The sequence below is a fragment of the Alexandromys fortis genome, unplaced genomic scaffold, assembly GCF_014885135.2.
Source record: "Alexandromys fortis isolate MF-2015 unplaced genomic scaffold, M_Fortis_MF-2015_v1.1 scaffold_238, whole genome shotgun sequence".
NCBI classification, from domain to species: Eukaryota; Metazoa; Chordata; class Mammalia; order Rodentia; family Cricetidae; genus Alexandromys; species Alexandromys fortis.
This window is the reverse complement of record NW_026068126.1, coordinates 1627751-1648882: the sequence shown is the minus strand read 5'-3', so window position 1 is coordinate 1648882 and position 21132 is coordinate 1627751. Positions and strand designations below refer to the sequence as shown.

The window sequence follows — 21132 nt, the reverse complement described above, 5'->3', positions numbered from 1 at the left end:
AGGCCAGGAATTTTTCAAGACTTGGCTTAGAACATTCTAGCAGACTACCTTGAATGAGCCAGGGCTTGCCAGAAGGACACAGACTGCCTACTGCCTGTTGGTTTGCAACCTTAGTAGTTCCCTAGACCTTAGCACAACTGACTCCATGATGGAAGAACCTTTCAGGCCATAAAACTCATCATGTAGATAGCACCACCTGAAAAAAATGTAAAAAAAACTGTGAGGTGAAACAAACCCTTTCCCCTCCAAGCTGCTTTTGATCATAGGGTTTATCACAGCAATAGAAACCCTAACTAACATCTAGCAAGACTGAACACATGCCCACATTCATACAGCAGAGCTATTTGGCTTGAAGAAATGCACTAGCCTGAGCATGTGAGACCTCTGCTATGTGAGATGATAGAATGTCTTTTAGGATCCTGATAGTTAATACTGTCAACTTGGCTAGATCTAGAATTACCTAGGAGACAAACCTCTGAGCATACCTTCAGCCAAACCTGACAACCTGGGTTCAATAACCAGGATGTGTAGAAACAATCTGGGCCTCCCACATCAATCATCAAACAGGAAGATGCCCCCACAGACTTGCCCAGAGGTCAGTCAGATGGAGACATTTCCTCAGTTGAGGTTCCTTTTGTAGATAACTCTACCTTGCATCAAGTTGATATGAAAGTTAGCCAGCACACCAGAGTGTAAGCATCAGTGTTACCCCTGGAGTGCAGATGAGCCCACTAGTCTCCAAAGAGCCCTGGCCCCCATCATCATGCTGGGGAGCAAGGTACAGAGAGCAAAGAGAAGCCCCTGGAACATCCTGGAAGGCCTGGCTATCAGTTATCTCCATTGATGCCTCCTGGGTTGTAACCAGATCTTTCCTGGATGAGACACTTGTTCCCAAAAAGAACTTCAGAATCCCTTGAGAACAACTTACTTTTTTGTTCAAGAATATTCTAGACTGAGTTTGATTCTTTTGTGTGTATGTGGTGTATATGAACTTTAATTTACCTTTTATTTTACATGTATGCATGTTTGCATCATGCCTGCTTGTATGTCTATTTACCATATGTGTGCCTGGTACACATGGAGGCCCAAAGAGGCATTGGATTCCTTGGTACTGGAGTTAGATAGTTGTGAGCTGCCATGTGGGTGTCACTGGGTTCTCTGGAGGAGCAGTCAGTGCTCTTAATCACGGAACCCCTCCCCATCCCCATCTGACAATCCTCATTAGCAGTTCTATGCTTCAAATGTGCCCTCCACAACTTGTGTTAAGATTTAACAGTCATTGAAATGTGTTTGTCTTACGAGAGAGGTGATTCAGTCAGGAGAGCATGACACTTTTGAAGGCTGAGGTGTTCCCTGACCTGGGAGAAGAGGGACTACATTAGTTTTTGTTTGTTTGTTTGTTTGTTTTATTTTTAGTTTTAGTTTTTCGAGACAGGGTTTCTCTGTAGCTTTGGAGCCTGTCCTGGCAACTAGCTCTTGTAGACCAGGCTGGCCTCGAACTCCCGCCTGCCTCTGCCTCCCAAGTGCTGGGATTAAAGGCGTGTGCCACCACCGCCCGGCTCTACATTAGTTTTTGAGAAAGGGTCTCTCACTGAACCTGGAACTCACTGATTGGGTTAGACTGGCTGATCCGTAAACCCCCCAACCCCCCTGTCTGCACCTTCCCTGCACTGGAATTACAGGCCTGCAATGCTACACCTGGCTTTTTCACGTAGTGGCTTGGTGACTGAACTCAGGATTTTATGGTTACATGGCAAGCAATCTGCTGACTAAGCCATTCCCAACCCGTTCTCTGTAGTTTTTTATTTTCATTTTTACAATAAATTCTTGTTATTTAATTTTTAAATTTGTAGTATTACTACTATTACTACAACAACAACAACTACTACTACTACTACTACTACTAATAATAATAATAATAAATGTGTGTGTATACATGTATAGTATTAGAGATAGAATCCAGGGCCTTGGTCAAACTAGATAAATTATTTCCCATTGGGCTACCTGACCCACCCAGCTCCTTTCTAGATAACTTTGAAAGGCTGTACATTTTTAATTGCATGGGCCACTCCTTTCTTTGGACACCAATATAACCACAGTTGCCTCAGAAGAACCTCCTCCATTCCCTGTCCTCTTCTGTCTCACCTTTAGCCAGAGTGCTTGGGTTCAAGCCTGTGAGCTGTGGGACCACATCTTCCCAGTCTGTGACCAAACCTTTCCTAAGTCAGAGCACCTTTGCCTCTCAAACTAATTCCTGTGTAGCCTTCAAAACAGTCCAGGGCCTCCTTCTGGAACCTTCCCTATGCTCCCAGGCTGGTTCAGTTCCTTTCCTTTCATGGTATGCCAGCTTTTGTGTTCCCCAAACAGAATGTGCCCTCCTTAAAGGGACTTGACTTGTGTTTCCTGCATGGCACACTTCAGTCAATATGTGATCTTTTAAGAAAACAAGCAAGCAAGCAGGTGGGCAGAGAAGAGCACACATTCCTAGATTCCATCAAAACAAGACTTAGAGCTTCCAATGCAAGTGGAAAATCTCAAATCCCATGAGCAAGACACCAGGAGGGTAATGACATCTATCGAAGGTGCTAAGTCTTTTGAGAGAAACCCAGTTAAACACTGGTAGTTTGGGTGATGCAGCTTTGCATTCTGTCAAAATGGCCTCCTCTGGCCTCCCATGGCCCATCACCTGCCAAGACTTACTGCCAATGCTGTCTCCCTTCCATACCCTCTATCCCAACTCCCAAAATTCACGTCTCTCACACTGACACCAACAAAAGCTAACACAGAGCTGACAATGTCCTGCCAGCCTGTCTCTGGTCCCAGCACCGCCTAGTGCAATGCTTACTGCCTGTAAGGGCACACATTCTCATTCTCACTCTTTCAACCAAGTTCATACAGCTGGCACGATTCTAGAGAAGATAAGTTGGGACAGTTGCCGCTGGAACACTGCGTGCAGATGTCACCCAGATAGCTTCCCCCGTCTTTGTTCCATTTTTGTGGCCCAGAATCAGGCCAGGTGTGGTCGCATACCCACCCAGGCATATCTCTGAGAATTTGAGGCTAGTCTGGTCTACATAGTGAGTTCCAAGACAACAAGAACTCCACAGATGGATCCTGTCTCTAAAATCAAGATAAATAAATAACTAAGTGAGTAAATAAATCAGTGCCCCAGGAGTAAGCCTGGGAGGTGGGTTTTCTTGGCAGGGTTTGAAGGTTCTTCAGTCCCATTCTGCATTTTCTATTATCATTCAAAACCTCTTCTGGGCTGGAGAGATGGCTCAGCGGTTAAGAGCACCGGCTGCTCTTCCAGAGGTCCTGAGTTCAATTCCCAGCACCCACATGGTGGCTCATGACCATCTACAACGGGATCTGATGCCCTCTTCTGACACACAGGTGTACATGTGGAGCACTCATACATAAAATTAAATAAAGTTTGAAAAATAATTTAAAAAAAAAACCTCTTCACTGTGTGAAAAATACTTTTGACATAGGTAATAAAATACTTTCCCCAATTATTTTTTGGGGGGGGGTCATGTAGCCTAGGCTGGCCTCCAACTCCTTTTATAGCTGAGGCTGGCCTTGAACGCCTGACCCTCCTGCTTCTATCTCTCAAGTGCTGAGACTGTGAGGAGGGTAGCCAGACCCAGTTCTGTCTTGTATAATATGTAAGTGAAACATTTGGTAGAGAGTCATGCTATTTTTAAAAATTGATTTGTATCACACAAATCCCAAGTTAAATAATTTGGTGGGCTTGGGCTGGGCATGGCAAAGGGTTGGAGGAAAGTAATCTCAGCTGCAGAGTGGCAGATGTCCTGCCCCCGCCCACATGCTTTTGCAAAACTGGTGAATTGGGCCACTACCCACAGGATCAGGAGCCTGCCCCCACCGACGCCCAGAGGGTCCCCCTCTGAAGCCCTCATCTGTCTCCAGCCACCTCCTGCAAGTCTCATTAGAGCTGCTGCACCAGAAGATGTAGGAGTTTATGGGCAAGCACTAGAGGAACCAGAAATGTTAAATACAAAGGGTGTTGCTTCAAAGGGAGCGAAGGCTGGGAGTGGAGGTGACTTTATCCTGGTGATGTTTGCACTACCTGTGTGGCTGAGAGCACATCAGATCCTCCTCAGACCCTTTATATGAATTCAGTTTTCTTAATCTATGAGTTCTTCAAGAGTCTGACCCCAAGTTGGTTTTATATTTAGGAAGGTGCCACATGCACTTTACAAAGAGTTTTGATGATCATGTCTTAAGCTTTACTGTGTACGTGGGTTTGAGCTAATTATCACCTGGGAGTTTCCCCCAGTCGTAATGTGCTATGAATGACATGGGGTCAGACTCGTGAAGTCTGAACCAACACCTACTCCTGAGTCATGCGGAACTGGACCGGCTTCTTCTCTCTGACTGTTCGTATCTCTGTGACTGTGGTGGTCACAGAGACCCCACATGAGGGGAATATGGAAAGGGTTTGAGAGAAGGTAGTGGGAGGAGCTGGAGGAAGGAAACGATGGGGAAAGTGATTTAATTCTATTTCAACTAAAATGTATTTGGGGGACTAGAGAGACGTCTTGGCTTTTAAGAGCACATGATGTTCTTGCAAGAGACCTGGGTCCAGTTCCCAGCACCACACACTGGCTTGCAACCATCTGTCACTTCAGCTCCTTCTGACTTCCACAGGCACTAAACACACAGGTGATGCAAATACATACATGCAGGTAAAATATTAACACATTAAATAAATGAACCCAATTATTTTTTTTAAAAGGTACAGTAAAAACAAATTGAGAAGTGCAAGCCTGAGAGGGGTGTGAGGGTGGGGAGAAGGAAGTCAGTAGCCAATCAGAGTCAGGATATGGACATTATTATGGTTTGAATATGGCTTGTCCTGTTCATGCTCTAGAAACTTGATCCCATAATCTAAAGAAGTTAAAAGTGAGTCAGACTCTGAAGAGGCAGAACACAAAGGCAGTGATAGGGCAAAATGACCCTGATAGGAAAAGGTTAGTGCTAATTCTTGGGGAGTGGGTTGGGTCTCAGGGTAGTTGTTGTTCAAGACTGAGCTGGGTCTCTCTCCGGTATCTTCCTCTCTTACCCTGTGACCCCTAGGACTGTCTCACACATGCTTGTACCATGTGATGCCATGTTCTGACATAGTCAGAGATCCCTCAACAGACACCCATCTGTGCCCTAGCAGGAATCATGAAACAAATACACTTTTCTTTAAAAAATATTTTATTCACTATTGGGTATTTTCTTATAGCAATAGAAATCAGATGAAGACAGATGTTTGCTGGTTTCTTTACATTTAACAATGTTCTCATCTTTGTCTAGGTTCAGACATGCTTGTGAAATAGTTTCATTTTTGTTTTAATTTATCACTATCTTGGCAGGGTCTTGTGTGATGTTGACAACCTGCAAAATTATCTGTGTTTTTCAGAAGAATGCCTTGGTATATCCTGACTGTACTTTTCTCTTTCTCCTAATGTGAAAAGCAGTTTCTGCTCATCCTAGAAGAACCCTAGAAGTCATTCTGGATTCTGAACTATGGGGACCACTCTGTTGTGTTTCCTTAGTAGCCAGCATGGTAACTTGCAGTCTACAACTGCTCAATGAATTAAATCACCAGCAGAGAGAACTCACTGGACCCTGGTGTATCTCTGCTCCATTGAGGTAGTTTTCATTTTCAAGATTCAAGAACACTTGTAAAAATTTTATTAATTAGGAATGTTGCAGCTATGACTAAAATGAGGATCCAGATTACCCTGAATCCAGGTGGGCCATAGGTGGACACACAGGTGTTCTTTAAGAGGGAGATTGGGGGCTGAGCTCCCAAAGTCCAGCTGAAGAGTGGGAGGAATGAAAATATGATCAAGGAGGTCAAGCCCCTGATGGGGACACCCACTGAAACAGTCTGCCTGAGTTAATGGGAGCCACCAACTCCAGTCGTAGATGGAAGGAGTCAGCATAGGACCAAGCTAGACCCTCTGAATGTAGGTGACAGTTGTATGGCTGGGGCAGTCTGAGGGGCCATGAGCAGTAGCATCAGGATTTGCCCCTGCTGCTTGTGCTGGCTCTTTGGAACCCATTCTCTGTGGATGGATGTCTTGCTCAGCCTGGATATAATAGGAAGGGCCTTGGTCCTTCCTCAGAGTAAGGTGTCTTGTCCTCTCTGGGGAGTGGATGGGGGGGGTGGAAGGGAAGGTATGGGAGGAGAGGAGGGAGTGGGAACTGGGATTGGTATATAAAATGAAAAAAGGTAGTTTGTTTTCTTTTTAAAAAATAAAATAAAATTTAAAAAAGACTTTTTTTTTTTAAAAAAAGAGGGAGATTGGACACACAAGAGAGAGGTGAAAGATGAATTTAAAGAGGTAAAGTGATGCCATTAAAAGCTGCCACCACCTGGAGCAAGCTGAGAGGCGGCCCACACATGTTTTATGAAAATCCAACTAGCAGGTGCAAAGTGGAGATAAGCGGCTCAGCCACTGGGAGGCTGAGGGTACCTCAGGTAAACAGCAGGGGCAGGGATGTAAGACAGAGCTGAGCCAGGCAGCCAAGGGCTTTGAGTTATTAGAAGTCAATGATGCGATTAATCCCTGGCTGGGATGAAGGGAAAGAGAATGTGCCTGAGGTTGTAGCAGCAAACGGGATGGGAGAGAACAGCCCCAGCCATTAGCCCCCAGCTACCTGTTGACTGCTGTAGGGAGGTCCTCTGAGACCTGGGGGCTCCCTGACTTCTTAGAGGGAAAGTTCATAAAGATCAACAAACCTCAGCAAAGAGATCTCAAAATGGCATTTTGTAGGATCAAAGCCATAGGGCAAGCTAAAGGGAAGATACAGAGAAGACATGTTGGGTGCTCAGATTGGGAAACACACACCACTGGGGCACCTTTGGATCAGGCTATGCATCTGATCATGGCCTATGAACCTGACTGTGGTGTATAACTTGACTGCATGGGCCTGGCTGTCTTGATATACCCTGTTAGGAAGCACTTGGTGTGTGCCAGGGCCCAAGAAGATTAAAAAATACCACTATTGTGAGTGTCATATTTATTTTTCCTGTTAGGACAAAATAGCTGGCAAAACAAAACAATAAAGAGTAGAGGGTCCTGGCGTGAGGCGAGCGGAACCGGAGACGAGAGCAGAGGCCAAACTCAGGTTCTGACAAGATGGCCGGGCTGCCCTGCAGGATCATCAAGGAAACCCAGCGTTTGCTGGCAGAACCAGTTCCTGGCATTAAAGCAGAACCAGAGGAGAGCAATCCCGTTATTTTCATGTGGTCATTGCTGGCCCCCAAGATTCCCCCTTTGAGGGAGGGACTTTTAAACTTGAACTATTCCTTCCAGAAGAATACCCAATGGCAGCACCTAAAGTACGTTTCAGGATCGAAATCTATCATCCTAATGTAGACAAGTTGGGAAGAATATGTTTAGATATTTTGAAAGATAAGTGGTCCCCAGCACTGCAGATTTGCACAGTTCTGCTATCAATCCAGGCTCTGTTAAGTGCTCCTAATCCAGATGATCCGTTAGCAAATGATGTAGCCGAGCAGTGGAAGACTAATGAAGCCCAAGCCATAGAAACAGCAAGAGCATGGACTAGGCTATATGCCATGAATAATATTTAAGTCGATCAGATCATCGAGTGTACATCACTTCTCCTGTTCTGCCGATACTCTTCCTTTTTTGTTTGCATTTAATGGACACAGTCTTAGAAACATTACAGAATAAAAGCCCAGGCACCATCATCTTTGCACACTAGCAGATCTGTGTCTTGTCCTGATTCACTGCTGGAAAGCATGAGCAGAGGCTAGAAGTGTCATCCGGGTTGTTGTGAAGTGTTTAAAAGCAGTGACTCTGCTTGGATTCATTTCCCCATCATGGTTTAAGTACAAAGCACTGTGAATGAAGGCAGTTGTCAGGGTTAGCTGCCAGGGGTATGGGTGTTTTTATTTTATTTTTTAGGGGAAAAGTTTTATTTTAATTTTATGGTTTCCTTTCTCCCTCCCCCTCTTATGGGATCTAATTGCAGTAGTTAAATGCAGCTAATCAGTTTTTTAGAATATACTCTCTAGCCAAGTCTAACTTTAGACCCTGTAGATGGACAAGCTTGATTGTCTGAACCAAAATGGGAACATTAAATAGACATCACAGCCCTCACTAATAACATTGTGACTTTGCTGTCAAGTGTAGATTCTCTGCCCCATCCCCCCAAAAGAAGAAGAAAAGCTTGTGACTATTTTGTATGGCTTATCTGGAAACTTCTGTAAATCTTATATTTTAGTAAAATATTTTTTGTTATTCTAAAAAAAAAGAGTAGAGGGTCTTATGCGGGCTCACTGTTTGTGGGTGCAGCCTGTTATAGTGGAGAAGGCTTGGTAGCAGGATCATCACACTATGATCTGCAAGTCCCAAAGCATCACTCTGTATCCTGGATCTAGAATGTCCCCCACAGGCCTACGTGTTAAAGGCATAGTTCCAAGATGGTACTCTTAGAAGGCAGTGAGGACTTTTAAGAGGTGGGACCTAGTGAGAGGAAGACCATGGGGGGATTCTTTAGCAGAAGATTTTGGGACCCCCATCTCTCCTTTCCAGGGTATTCTGCTTCTTCCAGGCTCACAACAATGAGACCAATTGATTACAGACCTGAAACAGTGAACCCAGAGAGTCCTCTCGGTTTATGAATCAGTTTCTGTTCGAAGAAAGGACACTGTCCAATATGAGTTTTGTCTGCTCTGAGCCCTCAACTCAACACATGGTGGGAGAAGGGGTTTATTGTAGTAGATATGACGGAGAGTTCAGCAGAGGTATCTGGAAGGGTCCAGACTGAACCAGGCCATGGGAGCAGGGAGAAGAATGAGAGAAGAGAGAGGGCAAGAGGGGACCTGGAGCCAGGAGCAGAGGACCAAGGGAGCACATGGCCAAGTTGTATAGAAAAGAAGAAGCTGGGGAAAGGGAAGCAAAGCCCGGCCCATAGGCTGGAGAGGTTTAGGGTAGGGGGTGGTGGTGAGCCGTGCTGGAAGGAGCCAGGACTCTGTAGCTTGTGATGCTGGGAGAACCTGGCAGTTAGCAGCTGTTTTGATGGGGCACAGCAGTGAGCAGGCACGTGGTGAGAGGAGGTGGGCGGGAAATGTTGATAAGAAGGATGCGATGGGTGGATGAAGAGCATTGGTCACAGCTGGTTGGTGAGGAGGTGGCTCCTCCCTAGGCTGACTGGAAGTGTGGTGTCTGAGAATATAGGAGTGGCTGGTAGCACTCAGCTAAAGAACTAGGAGTGTTAGTGAGCAACCCTGGGCAGGTATGGGGCAGAAGCCTAACACACTCGGAAGACATCAGGTGGCTGTAACTAAGGTCTGAAAATATCAGAGTGCTGTAGATGAGAAAGAAGCTGTCCCCAGACTCCTTTTGAGAGCCCATGGGTGCTGGCACTCAGAGAACAGGCAGGGAGGGCTCTGTAGTGCAATACATGGTTTAGGTACTGAGTGAGCCTTGTCCCAGGTTTATTGGGGACCTGACAAAGATGGTGAAGCAAAACAAACCTGGTATGGGCATGCGGGCATCCAAGCAGGAGCTAGTTCTGCTCTGGAGGGGCTGAACAATCCAGGGACAGAGAATCCTTGCATTGGGATTTGTTTCAGGGCAAGACTCTGCCTCCTAGACAGACATGAGTCCCAGGTGTACTTCTGTTGTGCGCTGGCTACTGACCTCGAGTCAGTTGTGTCTCTATTGCCTCAGATTCTACATCCACGCAGGGGAAAGTAGAACATTTTGTTGGTTTCTGTGAATGAACTATACTATGAGTAGGGCGCACTGTGTGACATTTCAGAGGCCCTAGGAAGCAGTAGCTCTTAGCTGCCTTGCCTTGGGCCCAAGTACTAGGAGAAGCTCCTGAGTTCTCACCAGCACTCAGGGAATGGGTAAATTTTCCTCTCCTACTACTCAACATTCTGGCCGGGGAAAGACAAGGATGGGCTTTGCATCCAGAGGAAAGAGAGTAACAAACTAAGGAAAAAACAGAGGAATGATGGCAGCTGTTCCCAGACCTGGTCTGAAAAGGATCTGCACATGGCCAGCTGAACTGTGGAACACGGGTTAATTCATGGGTCCCATGGCGTCTGTGGACTTAACATGTTTACCTCAGAGCAGGTCTAAACAGAACCAGTGTCCTTGTGGGTATAACTGCCACTGGTTCTGCCAAAGGCTGTTAGTCTTGGTCTCATCCTCTGCTAAATGGGATAAGCACACACCCTGCTGAACAGGCAGGACTGAAAAAAAAATTACCAAGGAAGGAATGATGGCTTGACCTATCTGGAGGGTGATGCTCCCCAATTCTACTTCTGGCAGAGGGTGGGACTGAGCTGACAGACAGCTGAGATGTTTGTCCAGTCCAGGTACCTCTGCTTTGTTGCTTTCTGTTTTAGATGGGAATGGATCCAGCTGCACTTGCTGTCATTTTAGAGTTCCCATGCATTCTATGTCCAGTAGCCTGGGCAGGATGCTTGCTTAGGAATTTGACCAGGACTAGCCCACTGTGTGCATGGGTTAGGGGACTCTGCAGCACACATGCAAGCACAGCTCTTACTTGATGCATAGTATATGCATCTTCACTTGGGCATAAGTATATTCAAGTTTAGGAGTCTCCGCGTGTTCTCTCTGGTTCTAGAGACCATCACAGAGCCAGGAAAGATGCCTGCACATCCTTGCAGACCCTGGTGTTCGGAAGTGCTGTCTCATTTCCCTAGGGTTCTAACAGGCACACAGTGAGCATTTAGAATCCAAGCACAGCAAACAGTTTTTAAAGGTATCTTTTCTCTTGGGAGACTCCCTGCTCCTTCCCCAGGGATCCTAAGCTCTAGAGACCCAGATCACCTCCCTTCCCAGGCTGGCCCAGCTTTGCCTGTTCAGCTCACACCAGGGCAGCCCCTGTGGGTACCCCACCCTAATGAGTGCCAGGGAAAGAGATGTGGGTTTGGAAGCCTGCTAGCATGAACTCAACCCAGGGGCCTTGTTTAGCAGGTGGACATGGTGGTAACAGCTGGACATGGTAGTACACAGAGAGGCCAGCCTGGGATACATACTGAGACACTGTCCCACAACAAAATAAAATAAGAAATAGAGGACAATACCCACCTCTTTAGCATCTAGTAAGAATCTAAGGTTCTTTTTTGCATATAAAATTAATATTTGAGCAAAGCATATAATTTATACGTATGTTAGATAATTTAAAACTTACCTCTAAACATCATACCACATCTCCTTAGAACAAGTAAGAGGCTTTACGTTCACAGACTAGTCATCCTGATTACATATTTCCCTGGAATGCTGCTGGTGGTTCCCACAGCAAACCTTAGCTTACTCTTTCTGCTGACTCAAAATAAGAAGCTGCCTTTCCCCACACACGTGTGCATACATGCATTAGTATGTATACACGATTGCATGTGCACACTTAGGTGTACACATACCTTCATAGTTTCATCGGGGTGTAGCTGTCATAGCGCCCCCATAGGGCCCTACATTGTCAACATTCTAAGGTTAACTTGTGAGCTGGTAAGCCAGCCCAGCTCAAGCCCAAGGAGATGGGAAGTTAGAAGAGTTTCTCAATACAACAAAATGTGTCTATCACATGACAGGCCAGAGAGCAAAGCTTTTGAGAAATACCATAACTAACCACTTTCTGGTACTTCCCACTTAAAATAGCAAAGCTGAAACATAAAGGCAAATTTCTTTCTTTTCTTTTCTTTTCTTTTCTTTCTTTCTGTTTTTGATTTATTTTTATTTTATTATTATTATTATTATTATTATTATTTTGAAATGGGTTTTCTGTGTATTCCGGAATGTCCTGGAACTTGCTTTGTAGACCACACTGGCTTCAAACTCAGAGATCTGCCTACATCTGCCTCCTAAGTGCTGGGATTAAAGCTATGTGCCACCACTGCCCAACATAAAGACAAATTTCTTAAGGGTCCCAGGAGCCCTGGGATTTCCAGAAAGAGAAGACTGTAGGTACCACCTGTATATATCTTCCATGGTAACTCCAACCCTATCTACCCTCACCAAAGAAACCAGGATGTATTTTTTTAATAATTTGTTGGTTTTCTACTTTCTTCCCTTAAACTTTTTTAAATCAAGAAAACCGAGTTTAAGCCAGGCATGGTGGCAACACCTTTAATCCCAGCACTCAAGAAGCAGAGGCAGGCGGATCTCTAAATTCAAGGCCAGCCTCATCTACATAGTAATTTCCAGGACAGCCAGGGCTACACAAAGAAACATTCTTAAAAAATCAAATCCAAGAAAGGAAAAAAAAAAGGGGGGGGGGGATGGAAGGAAGGAAGAAAACTGAGTTTAATTCCTTGAACATGTGGTACCCATGAGGGGTTCTCTTAGTGCCTGTAAGGGCTCACTGTTAGTACATGATGTTCCATCACCCCTTGTTCTTCAGGCCACTCCCATCCTACACACCTCTACCTTGCTTCCCCACTCACTCACATGAACCTGAGTTCTGACTCTCGGCGGACCAGGACTTCACGGAGACGCTGGATTTTCACCATCTCCAGCTCGATCTCCTCTGGCATCATACTGGTCTCAGCCATGGAGATGATGTCCAGCTGGCCTGTGTGAACAGGAAACTGGTGTCAGGACGCTAATGCCATGAGGGCTTTCAAAAATTCCCACCAGGCATGGGGGTGTGTTTCTTCATCCTAGATACTTGGGATGTGAGTTCGAGTTCCATCTGGAACACACAGTGAGATCCTGTCTCTCCAAAAAATAAGAATTTCTACAGGGAAAATTGTGCTATTGCTCTGGGGAGCAGCCAAAGCCCCCGCAGCCATAACACACCACAGGGGCAGAGACATGAACTGGGCTGACAGCGGGTGTGAGCGAAGGATCCTTCCAAATCCAGGAAACCCACGGTGCTACGGTTTAAACGTGACTTGTGTCCCAGCATAACGAGGTGAAGAGAAAGGGGAGCCTCTGATACATGATTAGAGAGAAGGTGTGCTTCTTTCACAGGCCAGAGCCAGAGACCTCTGTGGGAGCAGGCCTGAGCCAGCGAGTCAGCGACCTGAGCCGGAGCAGGCCCAGGTCCGAGGCAGCAACCTCCACAGGAGCATGCTTGAGCCAGTGACCTCTGCCAGAGCAGGCCCAAGCCAGAGACCTTTGTGGGTCCAGGTGCGAATCCGGAACCTCTGAGGGAGCAGGCTGAAGCCAGCGACCTCTGCGGGACTGGGCCCAACCAGGGACATCTACAGGAACAGGCCTGAGCTAGCAACCTCTGCAGAAGCGGGACTGAACCAGTGATCTCTACAAGAGCAGGCCCAAGGCAGCGACTTCAGGGACCTCAGTGGGAGCAGTCCCAAGCAAACAACCTCCATGGGGAAAAGCCCGAATGACCCCCAGTACTACAGAGCGACCCCCAGGAGTGCTGAACAACCTCCAGGAACACGGAGTGACCTCTGGGGTGATTGGAACCATGGCCCTGGCTGCACCACAAGGAGCAACCATCTGAGCCTTGGAGCCACTGGCACCTGGAAGATTGATCACCAGAGACAGAGCCAATCAGAGGAAAAGATGGGAACACACTCAACACCACAAAGAGCAACACGGCACCAACAAAACTAGTGGCTTACAACAGCAAGACTTGAACAATCAAATATAGATAAAGCAGGAGAAAATGACCTAAAAAAATAACTTTAGGAGAATGTTTGAGACCCTTGAAGAGGAAATGAAAAATTCCCTCAAAGAAATGGAGGAAAACACAGACAAAAAATTAGAAGAAATCAACAAATCCCTTAAAGAAAACCAAGAAAAAGAAATCAAACAGATGAAAGAAACGATTCAAGACTTGAAAACCGAAATAGAGTTAATAAAGAAAACACAAACTGAAGAAATTATAGAAATGGAAATTATGAGAAAATGATCAGGAACCACAAATGTAAGCATAAACAGCAGAATACAAGAGATGGAAGAGAGAATCTCAAGCACTAAAGATAAGATAGAGGAAACAGACTTATGGGTCAAAGAAAACATTAAATCTAATAAAAATTTAACCCAAAATATCCAGGAAATATGGGAGACCATGAGAAGACCAAACCTAAGATTAATAGGGACAGAAGAAAGAGAAGTCCAACTCAAAATCACAGAAAATATATTCAAAATAATCACAGAAGAAAACTTTCCCAACCTAAAGAACGATATTCATATGAAGATACAAGAAGCTTGCAGAACACCAAATAGACTGGATTAAAAAAAAAAAAAAAGTCCCTGGAGGTGGGTGGTCCTTGGACTTCCCACAGGGCAGGGAACCCTGATTGCTCTTTGGGCTGACGAGGGAGGGGGACTTGATTGGGGGAGAGGGAGGGAAAGGGGAGGCGGCGGTGGGGAAGAGACAGAAATCTTTAATAAATAAATAAATAAATAAATAAATAAATAAATAAATAAATGGTGAGAATCAAAAGTAAAAAGCAAAAAAAGTCCCCTTGCCACATAATAATCAAAACAAAAAACATACAGAATAAAGAAAGTATATTAAGAGCTGCAAAATAAAAAGGTCAAGTAATATATTAAGGCAGACCTATCAGAATTACACCTGACTTCTCAATAGAAACAATGAAAACCAGAAGGTCCTGGTCAAGCATTATGCAGACATTAAAAGACCACAGATGTGAGCACAGACTACTATACCCAGCAAAACTTTCAATCACCATAGATGGACAAAACAAGATATTCTGTGACTGAACCAATTTAACCAATACCTAGCTACAAACCCAGCCCTACACAAAGTACTAGAAGGAGAACTCCAACCCAAGGAAGTTGGTTACATCAACAAAAACAAAGACAATAGATGATCTTACAGCCACAAATCCCAAAGAAGGGAAAAACACATTCAACATCACCAACAACAAAAATAACAGGACCTAGCAATCACTGATTATTAATATCCCTTGATATAAATGGACTCAACTCTTATATAAAAACAAACAGGCTAATGGACTGGATATGAAAACAAAATCCATCCTTCTGCTGCATACAAAACACATACCTCGGTGCATGAGTCTGGAACCTCTGAGGGAGTAAGCCTGAGCCAGGTCCTCTGCAGGTTTGGGCACATCTGAGTCTGGGACCTCTGAGGAAGTAGATTGGAGACAGAGACCTTTGCAGGACCAACCCCAAGCCAGGGACCTTCACAGGAGCGGATCCAGACCAGGGACATTTACAGAAACAGGTCTGAGCTGACAACCTAGACCAGAGCAGGCCTAAGACAGGAAACTCCATTGGAGCAAACCCCTGGGAGCTCCGAGCAACCTCCAGGAACATGGAGTGATCAACGCGATAACAAGAACTGTAACCCTAACTATAACACAAGGAACAACTTTCTGAGCCTTGGATCCACTGGCTCCTAGAATTTTAATCACCAGAGTCACAGACAACCCCGACCTATTAGAGGAAAAGATGAGTAGACAAGGTAAGAACACACACAATACCACAAAGAGCAACACGACACTAGTAAAATCTAGAGACCCTACAACAGCAAGACTTGAACAACCAAATAGAGTTGAAGCAGAAGAAAATGACCTAAAAAATGACTTCAGGAGGAAATGAAAAATTCCCTCAAAGAAATGGAGGAAAAGACAAACAAAAAATTGGAAGACATCAGTAAATCCCTTAAAGAAAACCAAGAAAAATCAGTAAAACGTATGAAAGAAACTATTCAAGACTCAAAAACTGAAATAGAGACAATAAAGAAAACACAAGCCAAGGGAATTGTAGAAACAGAAATCATGAGAAAATGATCAGGAACAACAAATGCAAGCATGAACAGCAGAATACAAGACATGTCATAGCCAGAACCTGGAAACAACCTAGATGCCCCTCAGCTGAAGAATGGTAAGGAAAATGTGGTACATTTACACAATGGAAAAAGATAATGGCATCTTGAAATTTGTGGACAAATGGATAGATCTAGAAAACAACATATTGAGTGAGGTAACAAATATCATATGTGCTCACTCATAAGTGGCTTTTAGACATAAAGCAAAGAAAAACCAGCCTACAGTTCACAATCCCAGAGAACCTAGACAACAAGAAGACCCTAAAAGAGATATACATGGATATAATCTACATAGGAAGTAGAGAAAGACAAGATGTCCTGAGTAAATTGGGAGCATGGGGACCATGGGAGAGGGTAGAAGGGGAGGAGAGAGAAAAGGGATGGGGGAATGAAGAAAAATTTACAACTCAACCAAAAAAATTTAAGAATCGAAAATTAAAACAGGATCTATGTCAATACCAAAAAAAAATCAAAAATTGAAATAGGATCCATGTCTATGCCAAAAAAAAAAAAAAGAAAAAAAAGAAAAAAAACAGACCTTGTTTTTCTAGAGTTCTTAGGTCTCCTGACATGTTTGCGTGACTAACAGACTTTATATTACAGGACAAACTGGTTCCAGATGTAACTCTCACTATTTAAAGGGACTTGCTTTGCAAAGGGTGAGCTCAGGAATTAACCACTTATGTATATCTAATGGTAATTAACTGGATTTAAAAACTTAAGGTTTATATAAATTATAAACATTTAAAAATATAAAAGTCTAAATTATGAGGATTTAAGAAAATGATTTAAAATATAGAAATATTATGCTATTGTTATACTAGAATTTCAAAAGTTCAAAGTTTTAACATTAATCAATAGAACCCCTGGTAACTGCTATTATTATCAGTCACAAGTTTAAGATTTAAGATTCCGTCTGATTGCCTTCTAAATATGGACTTAAAGATGCTTATCCTCATGATAGAAACATGTCTGTCCCATTGAATATTCAGCCCTCTGGTTAGACTGAAAAGAGTTTCATGCTTTGTAACCCTGCCTACCTCTACGTCCCCGAGTGCTGGGATTAAAGGCGTGCGCCACCACTGCCTGGCAATTCTGGCTGTTTGCAGACACCAGTTGGCTTTTTTCTCTACAATGTGAATTTCAGTACAGATCACAAACACCACAGTGTAAGTTTCACGGAAAGAAAGGCATAAGAATTGGATGCATTTGTCACAGGCCAGATGGGCTCCAGACAAGACTCCTATCAGTCAGCAGCCTAGGCTTCCCTGCCTACTGCCTACTCCTGAGGGCGATGCTCCAAATAGAAGTTTCCTTTAAGTTCCTAAACTTTGCTTTCTACCCCTGGTCTGTATCTGTCTTGGTAGAGTTCCACTCAGCTGGTAGGCACCATCCAGAAATCAGTCGCAAATTAAAAGTGCTCCAAACCACACCTGTCCCAGGCAGTCCTATAAAACTGGAAAGTCTCAGATTTGCTCTCTCCAGCTGGTCAACAAACCAGCTGCTTCTGATGCGTGTCCCATCACCCTAATCCCCTCCTGGTCTTTTGACTAACATTCCATCTTTCTGGGCCCTGACAATGGTGTCCTAATGTCAGCAGGAAGTAGTTTAGAGACTACACACCTTTATCCTCAACAGAAGGCTAAAATGTTAGATCAACAGGACCTTGGCAAAGGAGACAAAACGGCTTACCTTTAGTACCTATTGGTATACCAAGACTATAATGGCCTTAAAAATTTTGTGCTTTCTATGTTAACTAAACAAGTATAATTTGTAAACAGATCATGCATCTTTTGATGTGTTACAAATTTTGTCATATTCCACCCCCAGATAAAGAATGCTAAACCCCTAACAAGAATTTGACAAGGACACTTAAGACAAGGAGGAATGACAAACAAGCCTGCCTCCATTTTAGGAAGCATCTTATAGTAACCATATTTTTTATCTTACATTTTTAAAAATTGATTTTATTGAGCTATATATTTTTCTTCACTGCCCTCCCATTCTCCCCTTCCCCTTCTACCTTCTTCCATGATCCCCACACTCCCAATTTACTCAGGAGATCTTGTCTTTGTCTACTTCCCATGCAGATTAGATCCATGTTTGTCTCTCTTAGGGTCCTCTTTGTTGTCCAGGTTCCCTGGGATTGTGAAGAATTATAATGACCATCTTGCCACCCTATCTTTGTTTCAAAAGCTTTTGGCCACCTTGTTATGATTGTGCTGTTATGCTCTGCTCCTAAAACCCCACCTGTATTGCTGGCCATATCCATGATTGGAAATCCTCTTCCCCAGCTTTAGGGAGAGACGGCCCATGCACAAAGAATAAAAAAGCTTGTTTTAATTAATTGCTTGTTTTAATTAATTTGACCATGATGATTTAGGTTGGTGGTCTTTCTCCTCCCATCTTTGGGATTAGCACATACCAGAGCCTTCTTAATAGAATTCTTATGAAGAATAACAGGTAATGTATGCAAATCTTGACACACTAGTACTCCACACAAGACCCATAATCAATGCAATCAATGGTGCTCCAATTTTACCTGCACTAATTTTATAAATTGGAACATGAGCAATAAATGCTATTTTAAGCCCCTAAACATGGGGGCCCTAGAAGTCACCTCAATCTGTGCCAGGAGGTGACTCCCTCCTCCATGTGTGAAACTGACGTAGAAGTCACTGCTGCTTCCAGATGCCCTTGAATTAGAACTTAGCTCCCTGTTGTTAAGTGTGGAAAGCAACAGCTGCTTCCTTTTCTTCTTCTTACACACACACACACACACACACACACTTTTGTTTTGGATTTTTTGTGACAGGGTCTCTCTACCATCCCTGGCTGCCATTATGACTTGATTATTGTTTTCACTTGGAAATTAGGAGATGTAATCTTGTGTCAACTTGACAAGAAGAGGACTTGTGATGCTAATCTTGGTTGTCAACTTGCCTACATCTGGAAATCACTAAACCCCAATCAGCTGGACATGCCTGGGAAGAATTTTTCTTGGTTAGCTTCTTGGAGGTGCAAGAGCCACACTAGATCTAGATCAAGTGAAGAAAGAAGACTCACCCTAAAACAGGTCACATAAAAGGACATGGAAGCAGGAAACTTCTGGTTTTTTGCCTGCTTGCTCTCCCTCTGGCTGGCAAGTTTATTTACTCTGCTCCCACAGTATCCCTTCACTGGTATCAGAATCTGTTTCTTCTGGATTCCAATTTAGACTGGAAACTGGCAGCTCTCTAGGATTTACCTAGGACTCTAACACCAGACTGGGACTACTGAGACATCCGGTCTCATAGACGGAAGAGATTGTGGATCTTCAGCCTTCACACCCTGTAAGCCTCTCTCATAAATGCATATATATTACATCACTCTATCATCTCTGTTCCTTTAGAGAACCCTTCCTAATGCAGACTGTGCATTAGGGCAGGGAAGGATGCAGGATGTGAGACTTATTGTCTGGTCAGCCTAGCTGAATCACAGAAAGGGTCCAAATGTCATACTGTGTAGTCCTTGCTGGTCCAGAATTCTCTAAGCAGAGCAGAGACCGGCCTCAAATTCAGATACACTCTTGCCTCTACTGGGGATTAAAGGTGTGCACCAACACACAAGACCTACAAGTTTTCTTGAAACAAAAGAAAAACTAGAAAACTTCCACAAATAATCTCCAGAAAGAGACTTTAAAAAAATCAAGCCAGATTGGTGGTTTATGGTTGCAATCCTAGCACTCATTAGGAGGACGCAGGAGGATTGCATGAGTTTTAGGCCAGCCTGGACTACATAGTGAGTTCAAATCTATTTTGGGCTCTTTTAAACAAGAAAACTATAAAATGAAACACCCAATCAAAATCAAAAGGTCATCTGTATTAATTAAAAGGACTCAACAATATGCTCATCAGGATAAAATCAGTGAACTTGAGGCCAGAGGAGTAGTATTGCCCAATCTGATCACAGAAAAAGCAAATAGACAGATGAGGTGTACAGTTGTAACCCAGGCTCAAGTAGTTGCTGCTGAAGGATTGAGAGTTCAACACCAGCCTAGGCTACAGAGTTTGAAATCAATCTGAGCTCTATGGTGAGACCCTGCTTCTAAACAAATAAGTAACCAGCCTTGAGGCTCCACAACAAGAGCTTCAGGCTGGGAAAGGAAGAAGTACACACACAGGGGCCAGTGAGATGGCTCAGCAGGGAAAGACTTGCTGCCAAGCTTGGCAACCCGAGTTTGATCCTCAAGAGCTGTATGGTGAAGAGTCCAAGAATAAGAATATACAATTGCAGGTTCCAGAAATAGAAATGTAGAAATAAAGAAATTGATTTCCCTCTGTATGCTGTGAATATGTTTTATTACCATTGGTTAATAAAGATGCTACTTTGGCCTAATGCAAGGCAGAATATAGGTAGGCAGAAAAACTAAGCTGAATGCATGGAGAAGGAAGAAGGAGTCAGGCAGATGCCATGTATCTGCCAAAGGAGATAGATTCCAGGACATTACCAGTAAGCTACAGCCTCATGGAGATACATAGACTAATAGAAATGAGTTAATTTAAAATGTAAGACCTAGCTAGAAATTTGCCCACGCAATTGGCCAAATAGAGTTGTAATTGATGTCGAAATAGGAGTGGCGGGGCTGCGTCCCCAACACCCCAGCCGCTTGCTAGCTCACTCCCGAAATAACAACACACAAACTGTATTCATTTAAGAACTGCTTGGCCCATGAACTCTAGCCCTTACAGGCTAATTCTCGCACCTGGACTAGCCCATTTCTAATAATGCGTGTAAGCACCCCAAGGTGCGCTTACCGGGAAGATTCTAGCCTCCATCCATCCTGGGAGAGTGAAGCATGGTGTCTGTGCAGTTACTTCCAGCAGGATGCCAAGGGTTTGGTGGACTTCCGAAATGTGGCCCTTGCACTAGCAGGCCTGGATGGAGGCAGGACCCTGGAAGAGCTGATTTGCCTGGCCTTTGAGCTCTTTACTGAAGGACAGGCAGAAGGACCTGGCCGCCTGCTATACAGAGACTGCTTCAGCACCATCCTGCACCTGTTTGCATGTTGAGTTGTGCCAGCCTGGAGGCAGCCAAGGCCTCTCCTTCTGTCAGTTTCAGAACTTCTCCCTCCACGACCCTCTGTACAGAAAGCTTTTCAGTACCTACCTATGCCCCCCTGCACAAGTCTCAAAGAACCTCCCAGATACCAAATGCCTCATCCCCAAGCAGCCCCCCTGCCCAGGCCAACGGGACAGTGCAAGCCCCCAAGCAGAAGGATGACTGAGCGCCTCAGCCTCCCACTCTCTCCTCAGCCTCCCACTCCAGCCCTAC

At 44.3% G+C, this 21132-nt stretch overlaps 1 protein-coding gene and 1 pseudogene across 2 annotated transcripts in view; one reads left to right on the top strand and one right to left on the bottom strand.

Annotated features, from left to right (window-relative positions):
* Bmerb1 (bMERB domain containing 1) overlaps positions 1-21132 on the bottom strand; it is a 72670-nt gene that overhangs the window by 12225 nt on the left and 39313 nt on the right. For both annotated transcript variants that reach the window (XM_050125766.1, XM_050125768.1), the window contains one exon: positions 12477-12600. In XM_050125766.1, the coding sequence (XP_049981723.1) occupies positions 12477-12600 (124 nt within the window). The remainder of the gene's footprint in view (positions 1-12476; positions 12601-21132) is intronic.
* LOC126490681 (ubiquitin-conjugating enzyme E2 N-like) lies at positions 7161-7703 on the top strand (annotated as a pseudogene).